The sequence below is a fragment of the Bolinopsis microptera genome, chromosome 3 (assembly GCF_026151205.1).
Source record: "Bolinopsis microptera isolate Bmic1 chromosome 3, MBARI_Bmic_1.0, whole genome shotgun sequence".
In the NCBI taxonomy this organism is placed as follows: Eukaryota; Metazoa; Ctenophora; class Tentaculata; order Lobata; family Bolinopsidae; genus Bolinopsis; species Bolinopsis microptera.
In genome coordinates, this window is record NC_087074.1 from 6,857,292 (window position 1) to 6,873,657 (window position 16,366).

At 39.1% G+C, this 16,366-nt stretch overlaps 1 protein-coding gene across 1 annotated transcript in view; it reads left to right on the forward strand.

The window, feature by feature from the left end:
- LOC134813477 (receptor expression-enhancing protein 5-like) overlaps positions 1 to 15,297 on the forward strand; it is a 44,348-nt gene extending 29,051 nt beyond the window's left edge. Inside the window, exon 5 of the mRNA XM_063821272.1 lies at positions 14,269 to 15,297. Coding sequence (XP_063677342.1) covers positions 14,269 to 14,374 — 106 coding nt within the window. The 3' untranslated portion in view covers positions 14,375 to 15,297. The remainder of the gene's footprint in view (positions 1 to 14,268) is intronic.
- The last annotated feature ends 1,069 nt before the right edge of the window (positions 15,298 to 16,366 follow it).

Genomic DNA, 16,366 nt, shown 5'->3' on the forward strand with positions numbered 1-16,366 from the left:
GTTAGTAGTGTCACGTTTTAGATAGTAGTTTTAGTTTTAGTTAGTAGTGTTAGCTTTTATTTAGCAGTTCTTACTTTTTAGTCCCAGTTGCTCTCAGCAGATCCCATCTTGATACTTGGCCCGGTTACTGTGACCTCCACTATCTCCACTATCTCCACAATCTCCACAACGCTAAAGTAAAGGATAATCAGAGCTAGCTCCGGCCGTTTCCCCTGTGTCTGAGTGTTTACACAGAGAATCATTAGTGTAACAGGGCCTGACAGCTCACCACTACATATCCCTAATCCAGACTCTACACTCTACATGCTATTAGTAATCAAATTACTTGCCCCGACCACCTCACACTGTGCGAGGGGCGGGAAGTTGAACTACCGCTTCATGGCTCCTACCGGTCTAATTCAGGGTTCCTTACACCCGATGTTTTACAATATGATCTTACAATCGTTCATTAATCATGCGCATATTATGCATTATGCAATCATGACTTTATAATGAACGATGTTTGAATGTTTAAGATGGTAAAGAAGGAGCCAGAAGAATATAGAACTCGCTTTAACACGTACGTGTTACACTAGATCTCCTGTGTTACACTTACCAATAACCAGATCTAACTGTGTTATGCTGGATAACAATATCAGTATATACTATATAGTATCCAGAATATAGTCAACAATTACCGATTATCCAGACCTTTATCAATATTCAGGAAGTTGTGTTGGGATAATGGGTACTTACTGAGAATCTACCATTTCTTTGTGAACACATAACACGTACGAAACACGTAATCTATAAAACACGTTTAAATCTTTAAAACACGTACGAAACACGTAATCTTTAAAACACGTTGACGTAATCTTTAAAACACGTAATCTATAAAACACGTAATCTTTAAAACACTTACGAAACACGTTATCTTTAAAACACTTACGAAACACGTTATCTTTAAAACACGTACTCTTTAAAACACGTTATCTTTAAAACACGTTATCTTTAAAACACGTACGGTCCCCCTCGGTGGGACGAACTCCTCATATCTTTATTCCTACACGGGCAGGAGTTAAACCCCTCTAAACATATATATTACAGTTGGAAAATGGGTTCCAGCCTGGACTGTATTATGTAGCTAATATCGAAAGTAGTCATGGAAGCATGAAAACGATGTACCTCGAGGCGACCCGCTTGTGACTCGACTAGTTGTTAAAAGCCGAAACTAGTCGAGTCAAAATCGGGTCGCCTCGAGGTACATCGTTTTCATGCTTCCATGGCTACTTTCAATTGTAAGATTTATCGCATCATTACTTTTGGGAATGACCACGACTTTTATTCAACTATTCAAGACCCTGCATATTGATAAATTGTATACCCATCAGCTGATAGCATTATACTGAGTTCTTTGCACGTGTCCTTGGAAAACAAAACAAAAACTTTAACACGGGTATCACAAAGATAGGACTTCAATTTACTTCTGAAATTTTAAAATTACATTGGTCCTAAGCCCCCTTTCCGTCCTGACTTGTGAGTAATAAAGCTATCGGAATATTAGCTCCGCCCTCTCGAATAGTAATCAAATTAAGGGTCGAACGTTGATGTGGGCGAAAGAGAATGCGGTGATGAATTTATATTAGAAAATACAACAACCTACCTTTTACTTGGTCAGGCCGGATAGAAAAGAGTGCGTTGTTCTGTGCATATTTTATATTATATATCTAATCTGCAGGTGCAAATTTCAGCGTTTTCTTCTTTAGTTCTCTTCCATTTTTAGGTTTCTCTGATAATTGATGGAGCTGACGTAAGAGGAATACCTTGAAGTGTCCGTGTTTTTTCCGTGTACAAGCTTTGTGGAACGTAGTTTGTGTCGTTAGCTTACAGCTGATCCTTTTTTCAACTTCAGCATAGAGCCTGTGATGTTTTTTGATTCTTGAAGAGTCCATATTTCCCTAGTATCAATACGCGTCACGCAGTTACCACGTTTGGTAACGGATCTCTACTTGCGTATTTCCTCCCCTATTTAATCCATCTTTATCGTAAAGGGTTGCAATGTCACGTGTCTCTTTGACACGGCCACACGAACTGAAGATTTTCTCAGTCTGTACCTTAGTTTGACAGTCGAGGTTTTCTTGTCGAACTTCAGTACGTGTCGAACTAGAGTATGTGTCGAACTAGAGTACGTGTCGAACTAGGGTACTTGTCGAACTAGGGTACTTGTCGAACTAGGGTAAGTGTACCTCCTATCCGTTTATAATTGGAAAAGGGGGATATTTGAAGGGTGGAAATAATCTTGGGCGTTCCTGACAGTTCAGCAGTTTTAAGGGTTTGGCTTATTTTAAGACAATGTTGCTAACTTTTCAGTAATTTGTAGGGTTTGTAATAGTTGTTCTTATTGTAATCATGTTTCAGAGCAACTTACACGTCGTTCTTGAGTTTCTAGTTTTAGCCGTGTCATCAAGTTTCAAATTAGAAAAATCTTCCCCAGAAACGTCCAATTTCATTTATCAGAGAGATTTCAAAAATGTTGGTTCAGTTGTCGTATGACCTGGGTTCAGTTGTCGTTTTGGGATTTATGCTGATTGGGCGCCCTGTTAACTGTGTGGGAACTAGATTCAATTGGGTTCCGTTGTCGGTCACCCCCTTGCACGTGCATTTAGTTTGACTGTTTGAAATCCTTTCATTACAGACAGTTCGACTTGACCTGCTTGTTAATCCTAACCAATCCGGGAAATTCCTAACCATCTCTTTGAAATTTAATACCATGTCCTAACCAATGCCACGTCAAGTATAATGTAAAAACCACTTTGATGTATAAGATATATGTAGGACGTAGGTCGGCTCCCGTAATTAAAGAACCTCGTAGAAGAAGCATATTGCAACATGTCCTGACTTCGACATATTATTTGACTACCAAATAAATTCAATAACTGACTCGGTTGATTAGGTTTTATGAGGCGAGTTTTAACGAAACGCTTCCCCCAGCACCCAATCATGCTTCAGAACCACTGTCACGTGCCACGATCACGTGTCACAACAAGTGGCTCACGTCTCCACAAATACCCCATTCTATTGACAGCTCTTTAAGTTCTCCCTGTCAACCTCAGCCTAGTTGCGACGCATGTCAGGCGAGCAAGGTGGGCTAGTTACCTTGTCAGGGATATTTCCATGTTAACAAGACCACGTGATGCCAATATAAGGAGATATTTCTACATATTTTCTATATATATGTTAACAGTCAAGTCTGGTTTGTTATAACCAGACATCCCACAATTCCTCCCATCTTGGGGCAGCAGTTGTTGAAGTGAAGTTGGTATGGTCAGTTCCCTGGAACTGTCACAGAGTCTGTCAGGCTAGTTGTCAGACTGCTGATGAATTAGGATTTGAGGGAAAGTCTCTGCGTTAGCTCTCTTTCATTACGAGCCCCGAGCATAAAGCATTCAGCGCTTATTAAATCTTTATATATCAAATTACGTCTTGCTGGGTGATTTTATTTTTTATTACTGCCAAGTACAAAACTTCGTTAGGTATGGACTTTCTAGTTAAGAATTTAAATCGTTTCCGGGCAGATTTCATTTCGGGAAATTGCTGGAAGTGAAAATCATTTTAAGACAGCGAAAAGGGGCAAGTCATATCTCTTAAGCTGTATGATTTATGAGGATTTAAGGCAATTCAAAACGTATAGACCACACTTCAGAAAAGGTCGCTCGACAGTAAAGACCACTTCCGGGTTGTGTTGATCATCAGTTCTCACAACTGACAGCTGTGGGACGTTTTGTTAAAAGTTACAATCTTTATGAACATATTAGGTCCTTAAGCCATCCCAAGACCAACTTCGACTTCCGACTGTATGCAAAGTCTCGCCCGTAAACGATGTGACTTCTTAACTGGAATGCCCTTTGGAAATCGAGCCACCAGCTTAAATACAAAGAGGTCTTGCAGATCGAGCACTTTTAGCCCGTTAATAAACGCATTTTATATAATTTCGGTTAGAGGTCAGAGGGAATTACCAATAAATTAATTTTCTGCTGACTTTTTATATCCGTTGTGGAACCAGCGCGACACAAAGAATCCAGCTCCTTAATTTATCGGCTCTTCTTATCCTTGTCTCGTCTTTAGTGCTTCCTTGTGCCCATAAATTCCCGTTTCTTAACGTCCAAGGGAAGTTTGTGGGACTGAGCATGATTATAGCTCTTCGGAGCGGCTTCAGTACAACATAATTATATTCCAAGTTTTATGACAGTTTTTTCTCTCAGAATTATCCTAGTTCAAGTCAATATTCGTAATTCGTATGTCAGCGTTTATCGTTTACCAATATTCATAGGCCGATGAAAACTGAGGAATGCCTTACGAAAACCTCCCATATAGTATTTCCGTGGCTGTGGTTGCAATGCGCCTAGTCTACTGGAATGATTCTTCGGAATTTCGCTGGATTGTACAACTTTCGTCTTGGTAGATTCCAAACACAAGGAAATTTTCCTTCTGGTTGGTAATATACTTAATGATGGAAGTATAGTGTATTGGCTATGCCCCGCTTACTAGTTTAGCTCTTTCTAGTCCCCTGCTACACGGCATGTAAACAGGGATTGGCTAGTTAGAGGCGGTCCGTGTAGGCCTTACACTGTGCTTTCAGCAATACTCATAGTATGTTTAGCAACCTCTTTTCTATAAATAGCTGCTTATTCCGGATATAATTTTTTGAATTCCTCGTAAACCCACGTGTCTATCAGAGTTTGATTTGAATAAATTACATCTGCAATTAACAACATCCTGTCGCAGAACAGATATTCCTGTTGACGTTTTACCCTACCTATTCACACGTAACACGGTCCTCCTTTGCGGCAAGCTACTCGAGAGAGAGAGAAAGGACGTATCACACCTTTATTAGTATCTGGTAACGTGAGGTTGTTTAGAGAGAGAGAGAGATAGAGAGAGATAGAGAGAGAGAGAGAGAGAGAGAGAGAGAGAGAGAGAGAGAGAGAGAGAGAAAAAGGACGTATCACACCTTTATTAGTATCTGGTAACGTGAGGTTGTTGATTACCTCTCTAACTTGCTTTACAACTCTTGTACTGCTAACTGTTTCCTCTCTGCTGTCTTTTAATTTCAGTGCTCGTTTTCGTTAACAAGGTTCTTGAAAGGTTGTAGATAACACAGTTGTAGGTGGAACTATTTGTTGCTTCTTATATTCATGATCTGATTAAGTTGTGTAGTGTTATTGAGTCTCATTTGATGATTCTTTAAGAAAATGACTGATTCTTCTAAATAGACTCAGTGATTAAAATGTATTGATGAAGATATCTTCATGATCGTGTTGTCTTCCCTTGGATAAACAGGCTTAAGCTTCCTCAATGCGGCCAGCAGATAGCTTTAAGGAATGTTTAAGTGTCTGTATAGTTTCTTTCATTAAAATTTCTGATTGCTTCTGAATAGACACTGAGTCTATTCAGAAACAATAAGAAATTTGAATGAAAGAAACATCAAATCATGAAACTGAATAACACTACACGAATCCACCAGATTGTCTGTATAGTACTACTCGTGCGGTTGTATTTATTCAAAAAGCCATTTTAGAGTTTCTAATGAGTTCTATCGAGCTCTTCTCAAACACAAGGATATAACTTGTGAACTCGGCTAGTATATATGAAACATTTGTCATGGAATTGTAGAGGGAGTTAAGTGCCTCGCCGGGCTAAAGTAGTGGGTGACCTTGCTGTACGGCAAGTTAAATAAGGATATGAAACTACTAGGTTCCGTACAGATTCCGTACAGACTCAACTCTGCACCCGTGTCAATATGTCAATATGTTCATTATATGCAAGCCTCTTGATTTATAACCATTATTTTGTTTGTTTTTAATCCTGAAATCCTGTTGAAACTCCCAAAATCTGGGCGTCTGTCGTACCAGATTTAGGTCTTGATCTAATAAGGAATGTTAGCCGCGATAAGTAACGCATGTCAGTCAGCAGTTGCTTTCTCTCAGCATCAATTGATTCCGTTCATATTTTGAAAGGTTCATCTGAGGCTCCCAAAAATGTAACCTAAAAATAGTCCATAATTCACTGATCAATAGAGATGTCAAATGATAGGTGACCACATGTTGGTACGTGGACTTCTCTACCGGTCAAAGCACAAACTGCCATATATAACACAAACTGCCATATATAACACGGATCACAAACGAACCTATCACGTGTTGGCCACACGAGTTCCAATGTCTCAAAGAGATACAGTATCTGTTTAAAACATAAAAGAGTGTTTATAGTTTGAGCTACTTGAGGAGAACCTGTCAGTTGTCGATTACAAGTGCACTTAGTCGCTCAGGCGCTCAATATATGACGGTGAGCTCACTTGAGTAGTCACTTTGTTTAATTTTATATGACTTTTGTCGGCAGATTTGTAGTTTTTTTTCCTTTTATGATAGTTTAGTGCGAGTCACATTTGAAATAGAAACTCGGGCTAAAAACAAGGTTTAGTTTTCCGTGGTCCGTTCCGGGGGAGCCAGTCTGTTTCTATGGTGATGATGGTGTTTAGGGTGCACGGTATTAATGGTGTACGGTAACCGTACGAAACCTATTAAGGAAAATATCTTCTTCTCACCTTGATAATATGTTGTTTGGCTGAATTTAACATCTAATTGCAAATGGACCACTCGAGCTTACATAATCGCTAATGGCGCCTAGATTCTTGGCAACTTAGGTCATAGGAGCCTTTAAAGAAGTTCAATATGACCATTGACTATAACCCTTTTGTTCAATTCAATATTTTTTACTTCTTGTCTCAAATCGGTAAACTAGGGGGCCTTTTTAAGATCTCTGGGGTCTTTTTAATTTTCAGCTAATCTTTACCAATATACTACTAATATAATTAATTGTAGCGAGGGTACTAAATATATGATTATTGTTCTTATGGTTCTGATGGTTCTATTTCACTTGACCCTTCCCGAGACCATCATATTTATTGCCACCTAAGTCAAGTGATCACAAGATAAATAAGCAGTGTGTAACATAATGTGATAGGTCTCTTGCTGAGAAATTGAGCGCTGTTAGCTGATGATGATGATCTTTAGATTAATGAATAACCTATGTTGGGCCCATTATAAAATGAAGTTGGGGTTTTTCGCATCCACGTCTCCTTGTAACTGTATTAATATTATTAATTTTAAGAAAAGTTATAGTTTTGCGAGCCCGCATTTTAATCTAAATCCCTGTTCAAGTTTTTGAAGTCATTAATCATTGCACCCTGTAGCTGTGGTTGTGGCCTTTAAAAGCTTTCAGTTTTCCATCTCAATCGTTATAACTCTCCTTACTTTGATCAGTTATTTTGTTTAACAATAATATTCCGAAATCCTCATCTTCTTACTTTGTATAAGTTTGTAATTACGCTAAACGTTTGATTTGGAATCCCCGGACCCCGCCAGAATTCTGCCACGTTTTTTACATCACGAAGGTCAATTTTTATACCATTTTTGAGACATCCTAAAGTATCTGGTGGGTATATTGGGGCTAAACATTAATACAATAAAAGTGTTAAGTCGTTCTTCACGCAAACTTCTCAACTGAATATTCTAATGAAGAGTTACTGCATGATGTCCCCTGGGGTCTCAGAACTTGGAGCACTTTCGGGGGCTTTCCCAGGATGCTCCCCAAGAGCAGCTATAAATACATTGAGGTCGGTTAAATTGTTTCTTAGCGAGGTTCTACAGTTCGAAAGCTTTTAATAAGAGGAGGCGAGTATTAGGGTGAGTGTACTAGGGGGCAGTATGAGGGGCTTTGTGCTGACTTAGAGACGGCCGGATCAGTAGGATAGGTATTCAACGTGGGAAATATCCTTGCACGGCTTCAAGAGTCTGGATTTTTGTAGTTTTATGAGGATTCCATAGGGCTGAAACATTATTTATGCCGAATTCTCAACAACTTAAACCGGAGAATCATGACTTAGTCTTTAAAGGGTTCCACGTACTTAGGACGCCATTTTCTTGACGCCAATAACAATAAAATGCACTATTGATACGATTAGGAATAGCGTTTACAATCACCATGAAATGAATATAATAATAATGTACATATAAATACACATTACAATAATATTAGAATATTCTAATAATAAAGTGGCCACTAAGTAATGATTTTACTGGTCGCTCACGTGTAACAAGCACTCAACCAATAACAGCACTCTGTGTGTGTGTCTCACCCTGTCACGTGATACCACCTTGTCACGTGACCCCCTCTCCTTATACGGGCATCACGTGGTTCCCGACACTTGTGAACGGTTGAAACCGTAATCTCTGAAAGTAATTTATATGCAGAGGGGGGTGTTGTTGGAAGTAGCTGGTGTTGTTGTCATGGCGACACCATGCACCAGCGCAAACACTAGTGGTATACTAACTTAAGTTATTTTTATTACTTGATGATTGATCGTATTAATAGTGCACTTTACTTCTTCACTTTATTTATTGATATGATACCGTGTCCCGGGTTAGTCTATCCTTGTCTAATTATAAATGGCAAATGATCAGTGATCATTGATCAAGCAGCTCAGTATACAACCACGTATACACTGTATCTTGTTCAATAGAATAACATGCTTATATTATGCTTGTACCTTGCCCTGGGGCACTCCTTTCTTTGTGTTCTTTAGTCATACCTTTGTGATCTTTGTTCCTGTACTGATCATTCGAGGCTTATACTCCAGAAACCATTCAAGTTGCAAGGAGACTGGTCTTACGGTTTGTTCAGAAGAGTGTGTCTAGATTTAAATGAGCTTTAAAGTTAAACGTTGGCTAATTGATAAATGTCTAGATTTAAATAAGGTCTTGCTTTAAAAGTTGATAGTGGCTTATTGCTTAACTTGTTACTGTTAAATCCGCAGTAACGTCTTTACTTCTACTACTTGTACGAGTTGCATTTTCCTTCTAGTATCCGAACCAAAGCTCGGTAACCGGTAGTTGATGGCTATTTTCTTAGAAGTACCAATGTTCTTAATTCCGAAGTTAAGTTGAGATTTTACTGATACGGTACATGCGTGAATGAACGTGAAATGAACAATCTCTGTGAACCATATACTGTTTCCTGACTCCGTTAATTTACGTGTGAACGCTAAAATGCATTTAAGGAAAAGCTTTTCTATCTGATCTCTAAGACATTCCTTGTTCAATTGTTAAGTACGAGACCAGCATATCTAAGGTATGAAGGTCTCGCAGACCAAGCTAACAGACACCTTTCGAAACAACAATCATGACGCAACAATCTTACATTACGGCAACACACTATTTCTAAAATAGTTTACCATCTCGTAAATATCCTATTTTTGACAGCTGCATTCTGCAGTTAACCCTCTTAAATGCAGCGTATGTCGGAAAACATTTAGCCGGGCCAAAACTCTCTGACGTAAAACTGAACCAGGGTGTATTTTGAGGCGATGACGAGGCGTGCCCTGCTCCGACAGTACCCGTGAAGGAAGCTAGCTGTTTGGTAGCTCCGTAATGCTACCCTCTCCACCAATACTCTATCCAAACAAGTCACTTGTCATTAAAATAATTTCACTAGTAGTTTTCCGGCGAACAATTAAGTTGTCCACACGGACAAGGAACCCGCCATATAAATAGCTGCTCAGAGAGCTCACAACCCTGTCAACTTGACCAGCCCACACATACCTCGCACATTTACCTCGATCATTGCTTGTCAGGGGGATAATAATATAGCGCACATCAAATCAGTGACTCGTTTTCCCCAATTGCATTACTTCTTCAAAATAGCGAACAAAACCAGCATCCCCGCTATCTCCAAATTATTAAAATTAAGTGCCTACTCGCACTAATGGTGCCCTGACAAGTACTTTGAGATATTGCCGTCACCCAGCAACTGCTGTCATGCAACTCTCTGCCACGTGGGGTGAAGATGGCCGGTCCCCGCGTTCAGAGCTCTCCTCCAACTGGCTCTAAGGCATTAACAAGCCTTAACAGCTCCTTCAATTATACGCGCTCCAGCTATTTTACCAAATGCTCCAGGTATTTTGCTTTTTATGCGTTTTCCGCCTTGTTGAATTCTTGCTTATTCTGTCGAGTGGAATTAAGGACTCGGAGAAGCTTTGGTTCATTAACTGTTTTAAAGTTTTGCTCGTTGTGATTCAAATTCCATTCTTAATGAAAGTTTAGCCATATCATTTGGGACTCTGCTACAGCTGTGTACTGATGTATTGCGAAGTGTTTAAATTCCCCTCATTGCCGGCCATCGGGCGTGCTTCAACTTTTCCTTTTACTTCAGCCGCTTCTATTTTATAGGTTTTTATCTTGGTCTCGTTGTCGTTATAACAACTCTTACTTAGACGCTTCAATTTACAACTATTTGTGACAGTTGGGTTGACTAGGTATTGTTTTACGATTTATTGTTAGCAGTCGGTCTGTTCAAAAGTTTCTGTATTCATCAGCTGTGAAACAACCAAATTTTTGAGACACACTTCTCTCCTTTTCTGTTTCTGATACATACTTCTCGATTAGTTTTAGTGAGTCTAGAAGTCTAGACATCTGTTATAGCTAGGCACGCCCATCTTGCCACTTCAGTTTTGATAACGCACTATAAGGTCTCTTCAAAAGTTTCCATCCACTGTGTAACCTTATTTTAATTCTTATTTCACGACCGTTTTCTTTTCCCAGTGATCTCCAAGATGTCAGATGAGAATCTACCGCACGTGTTCTATGAGACAGAGGATGAGTTGGGCCACTTCTACAGTTCAACTGCCGACAAGGCTATGGGAGGAATGCTCATTATCTTCATGGTAATGGGACTATTCGGCAACATCGCGGCTACTTTATACTTCTGGGGTCGGAGGAGAGAGAACTTCCCGGACTATTTATATGCTGTAAACAGTATGGTGGACACCCTGATCAGTACTCTAGCTCTCCCCGTCATCGTGTCCCTCCTACACGACCGAGACGCTATGTTTTTCAGCGACTACTCCTTCTGCTCCGCCTTCGCTCTGCTCTTTACCTTCCTCCAACGATACTCCATGTTTGTAGTGATGGTGATTAGTGTGACCAGGACAGTAGCAATCTCCGTTCCCTTCCACACTGTCAAGGAGCCTCTCATCAAGATAGTGCTGCTGGTGTACGGAGTCCTTCTCTCTGTTACTTATATCACACTGTTCGCTATGGGCAAGATCTTTAACATCTACTTCAACTCCACTGTTTACTGCTCGCCCATATCCTTGATGGCGGACTGGGAGTGGACATTATACATGATCATACACCTGCTCACGGCCCTGGTGTGCCCTCTGACAGTGTTTTTCAGTCTTATAATCAGCTGTAAGAGTCTGATGAAGAAAACAGTGCTGGGCAGTGAAGATGATAAGTTGTTCTGGAAGATATCCGTTACAATAGCGCTCTTTACTGCTGTCTTCCTTATCTGTAACATCCCTGTTTTCGCTCTCTACGTCATCGCTTCCTTCAAAAGATGGTTCAACATTGATGTCGACGCGGCTGCTTTTCTCCCAGAATCATTTGTGTACTGGTACGACTGGTTGCTGGCTGGAATCTTCCTAACAGTCCTTAATGCTTCCATCAACCCCTGCCTATACTTCTTCAGGATGCCCCAGTTTAGGATGTGGACATTTAAGAGATCCAACAGGTTCGGGATTGGCGGGGATTGTAGAACTGTTGATGCTTCAACTTCTCAACATTTGTCCATGCACTCCCATAACCAGTTGTGATTTGTGAAGACTACTTTAACTTTTAACCCTGATTATTGGTGTTTAGCTGTTACTGCTGAATTTATGTGAACAGTAAACGGTACATCACACTATATTATTTGATATTCCATTAAAAGTTTTTGGAATAGGCTCCATCCAATCAGAACTAACAAAGCGATTATATTTTACATTTACTAAATTAATTAATGAAGTAACTAATTACTGAAATTATATTATGTAACATTAAACTACTGTGTGACGTAATATGACGGAAGTATTTACCTTACAGTGTATTTATCTGTATTACATCACTCACTTTTAAACAAATGTATTGCATCAATTCTCCAAACTGGGTGTTACTTATTGAGTAGTGTATGTGAGGGGTGGACCAGTCACATGACCAGGGTGGACCCTCCTCGGGCCTCCTATACCACCTGTCAGCCGTGCAGCTTTGTATATTCAGTTTTAAAAGACACAACTGAACAACTGGAGTAGCGCTGATTTATGGTAGCGATCGGAACTGTAGTTTAAAGAAATTACGATTATTAAAACCTATAAGTTTACGCGCGCAGAACAAAGAAAACGATGCAAAACCCCGTTCCTGAGTCTGAGAACCATAGTCCAGGTCTAGCTTTAATATGGTCCAGTCTAGCTACAACATAATGAAGCAGGTCACAAGTTTAAACAAGTACTGGAAATTATCCAGGCTGTGTGTAGCTATGACGCTTCTCAGTGACTACTACTCACCACTGTGTGTCTCTACACAGTTCTACTAGGGACCTGCTCACCACACCTGATACATAATGCTAGCCGGGCCTGTGCTACATTGTATCACTGTTATTACAACACGTAGTTATGGAGCTACATACCTGCCCTGGAATCTTCTCTTTCTTCCTCAGAGTAAGTACTAGACTTTCTCATAGTGGAGGAAGTCTTTGTCTGTTTGTGGAGATTATTCCTACAAGTTACAACTTGAACCAGAGGTATAAATAAGATTAAGCGCAATGTCAAGATATGTGATAGTACACAAGTTGATACATTCTCTGCTTGATGAAATAAGAACCTCCTGTAGATCAACGCTTTATATCACGTGTTTAATATTGTGTCCATCGTGTATAGAATAATAACGCACGTGTTATTATATAAGGCACGTGTGAACCCCGGCTAGGACCGTTACTCAATCAATTGTTGTAGGTAAGTTGTGAAACAGAAGTGTGGATACAAAGCAGTACAGTGAGACGAGTATCATGAGTATAATGAGTGTTTTCATTGTGGTGACTGAGTTCGAGTGTGTATGTTCTGTCTCGTGTTAATTAGAGATATTAAGATAGACTGCCACAATGTGGCATATTGAAATTAAGAGCGAAACTGTTACTAGCCTATATTACAGGGGTATGATGAGAGAGAACTGTGAGATAGTAGACGCAACACTACAAGCAGTTGACGAAATACAAACAAACATACAGACCTACGTTACAGACACAATAACCCCTTCCCCTCCGTCGGTGAAGAGTGGGTTACGACAAGGTCTCATGTTGGGCATGTTAGCTACTGAGACTCACATTGAACCTGCTGGGGACGCGGCTACTGAGACTTACATTGAACCTGCTGGGGCTCTATCTGCTGAGGAGGACTCAGAGCCCAGCTCACCTGGATCTCCCGGGTCTCCTGGTCAAGTTCAACTAGGGGGTTTTGGAGAGTTTGATAATATGGGTTTAGAGGAGGATGTTTCCATGGTAACACCGGGTGATAACATGGTAACACCTGGTAATAACATGGTAACACCCAATGATGATGTGGTGACACCAGGGGAAATGATAGAGGACTTAATGAGGAGCGTCCAGCCTGAACAAGTTCAGGAGTAATGTTGTGATTCAGAGGAGGATCCTCGTTAGACTAACTTTACAGACTTAACACTGACTTTTCGAAATGTAAACTCTCTAAACTTGAAAGTTTAAAAGACTTTTCTTCACGACTGTAATAACTTAGTAAGATGTGTGGTGTAATCTAGCTGGTTTAGAAGATGTTACCATGGTAACAGTGTAACACTAGCTGGTGAGATTGAACTGACTATCCTCTGACAAACAAACAGTTTACAATTTTACAATTTTACCGAGAGGAGAACTTGTTCTACCTGGTTCTGCACTGTTCGTTTCTTTATTTGTATATTCGTTAATAATCACTTCTTAGAGGTGACATGTTCTGACAAGACTCACACATATATTTCTTTAATATTTTCTATTTTTAGACAAACTGTTTAATGATTTTATTTGTAATATTAGTCGCATGTTGACAGTATTAATTCGTTTCTCTTTGAACTTTGGTAAGTAACTGATTATTTTACCGTTTGACAAACAATCTATCACACAAATACTATAATATTCTGATTAAATCTGATTGACTAAATATCTAGAGGGCATTAACTAGTTAAAATGGAGTATAGAGGGCATTCCTATTTTCTAAAACAATATTAGTCACTCTCCGGTTGAGATGCGACAAGATGAAATTCCGGAACAAGAACGTAGCTAATACACACTCTGAGTGTAAAGTGAGTGTCACTTCATAACTACATTCCTGGTGTTAACCTGTTTATTGTTCAGGCCGTTCCTGAAGCAGAAGCAGGGTATGATAGATGAAGTTGTGGACAGAGTTGAGGATGTTGCTGACCAGCTGGACGACTATGTTCAGGACGATAAGGAGGATTAAGTAGTGTGACGAGGATGGGGAAATGAGGGACAGTGTGTTACACTGTGTTACACTGTGTTACACTGTGTTACACTGTGTTACATTGTGTTACATTGTGTTACAGTTTGTTACAGTTTGTTACATTGTGCTACACTATGTTACACTGTGTAACATTGTGTTACACTGTGTTACATTGTGTTGCATTATGTTACATTGTGTTACATTGTGTTACATTGTGTTAAACTATGTTACACTGTGTTGCACTGTGTTACAGTGTGTTACAGTTTGTTACAGTTTGTGAGGCGACTCACAAGTTTGTGTGACGCTTCCTTTAGCAACATATCTAGGGATAAGTTAGAACGTCAGCTGAATATCAGTAAGGGAGAGACTGCCTTTTTTCAGATATGTAGAATCCAAGGCGCATTATAATGTGACCAATATCGTTTAGAGTTCAGATGTGCTATTTGTTTTAATTAACATGTCCTAACTTTGTACATATTTAACGAGATGTAAAGGCCTTACTGTCACAATATTTCCCTATGATTTCAATTAACAAGGTTCATTTTGTAGCTAGTCCAGTTTCCCAACCCTAACTTACATTAAAAAGTGAGTGTTTTTATAAGCATCTACCAGCTGTGCATGTCATATTGCTCTGGGACACATTAATAATCGTACACATTCGCCAAGGAATGAATAAGTTGTTGAAAATATTAAAACTACATTGTATATATTATTATTATTAGCATATTATAATTTCGAATGCAATTTTAAAATGTTTTGAATTGAATTCGTGGCTAGAGTTAGAATGTAGACGCTCGTATTTTTGCGGTTTTACAATTTCGAAGGAATATTCACGATGTTTGTAAGCGTGTGTGCCCATATTATGCTACTTATTAATAAGTGTATTTATTTTATTTTTAAATTCCTTGTCCTATTATAAAGAATAGTATTTACTGAGTCTTCATCAGTGTTCAAAATATTTCCTAAATTCGAAAAATTGTTGGCATAACTGGATTAATGGCAATTTTTCTAATATTAGAATTTAAAAGCTGCTTCCCCCATCATACTTACCGCTTCCACAGAAAGATCATTTCTGCTTTTCCTAACGCAAAATTTACATCAATATCTGAAATGGATCAACTTGACCAGCTAACGAGATCAAAGTATTAATTCTGACGTTTTAATCCACCAATCATCGATTACTGTTTCTATCACGTGACCGATACTGACCACCAAGAGAGCGGGATCGGAGTCACGTGATCATTTCCCACCAATCAGAGAGCCGTACTAATTGAGGACAATTAGTGCACTGTGCCCGACGTACGGTCATAGGCTAGCGCCTAGCTTCCTTTTTCATAAGATACACAGTTTTTGTAATTTAATGGATTGTACAATGTACATGTACTGAGATGGTTAGGAGTGTGTAACGTGGAAGTATGTGTAATAAATGTTATAATTTATTGTGTGTGAATATTATTGTGCTTGTTCGAATGTTCGAGATGTTTCATTGTCGCTTGAAAGATGTTTGTATTATGAGAAATTTTGTCGCTTCACATCTGATGATCCGAACAATAATTTCATGATCAAGTCTAAGATCGAGTAACAAAATTAGCCCAATTTCATTATGTGCGACAAATTGTGTGCAACAAAATCAAACATATCTTCGAATCTCACCTTTATCACGTACAGCAATTAGATCACCATATTATTGCAGTAGATTTGGGTATTATTCAAATTTCAAACAATATACACGGATAATTTCGGCAATGGTCGTTGTCCAGCTACAAGGTTAGACACCCTTAATAATACAATAAATTAAATAAAACAGTAAACAATTTTTTAAATCAGGGCAGAATTCATAAAAAATTTCCTTTGTAATATATAATTAATAATACATAATGCAGCCCATTGAAAATAAAAATCCCACAACTTGGAAAATGCACTTACAGTAAAATCGCGTAGTTCGCGGAAAGGAAATTAAATACTCACGCATTGTGTTTACTTAACACATCT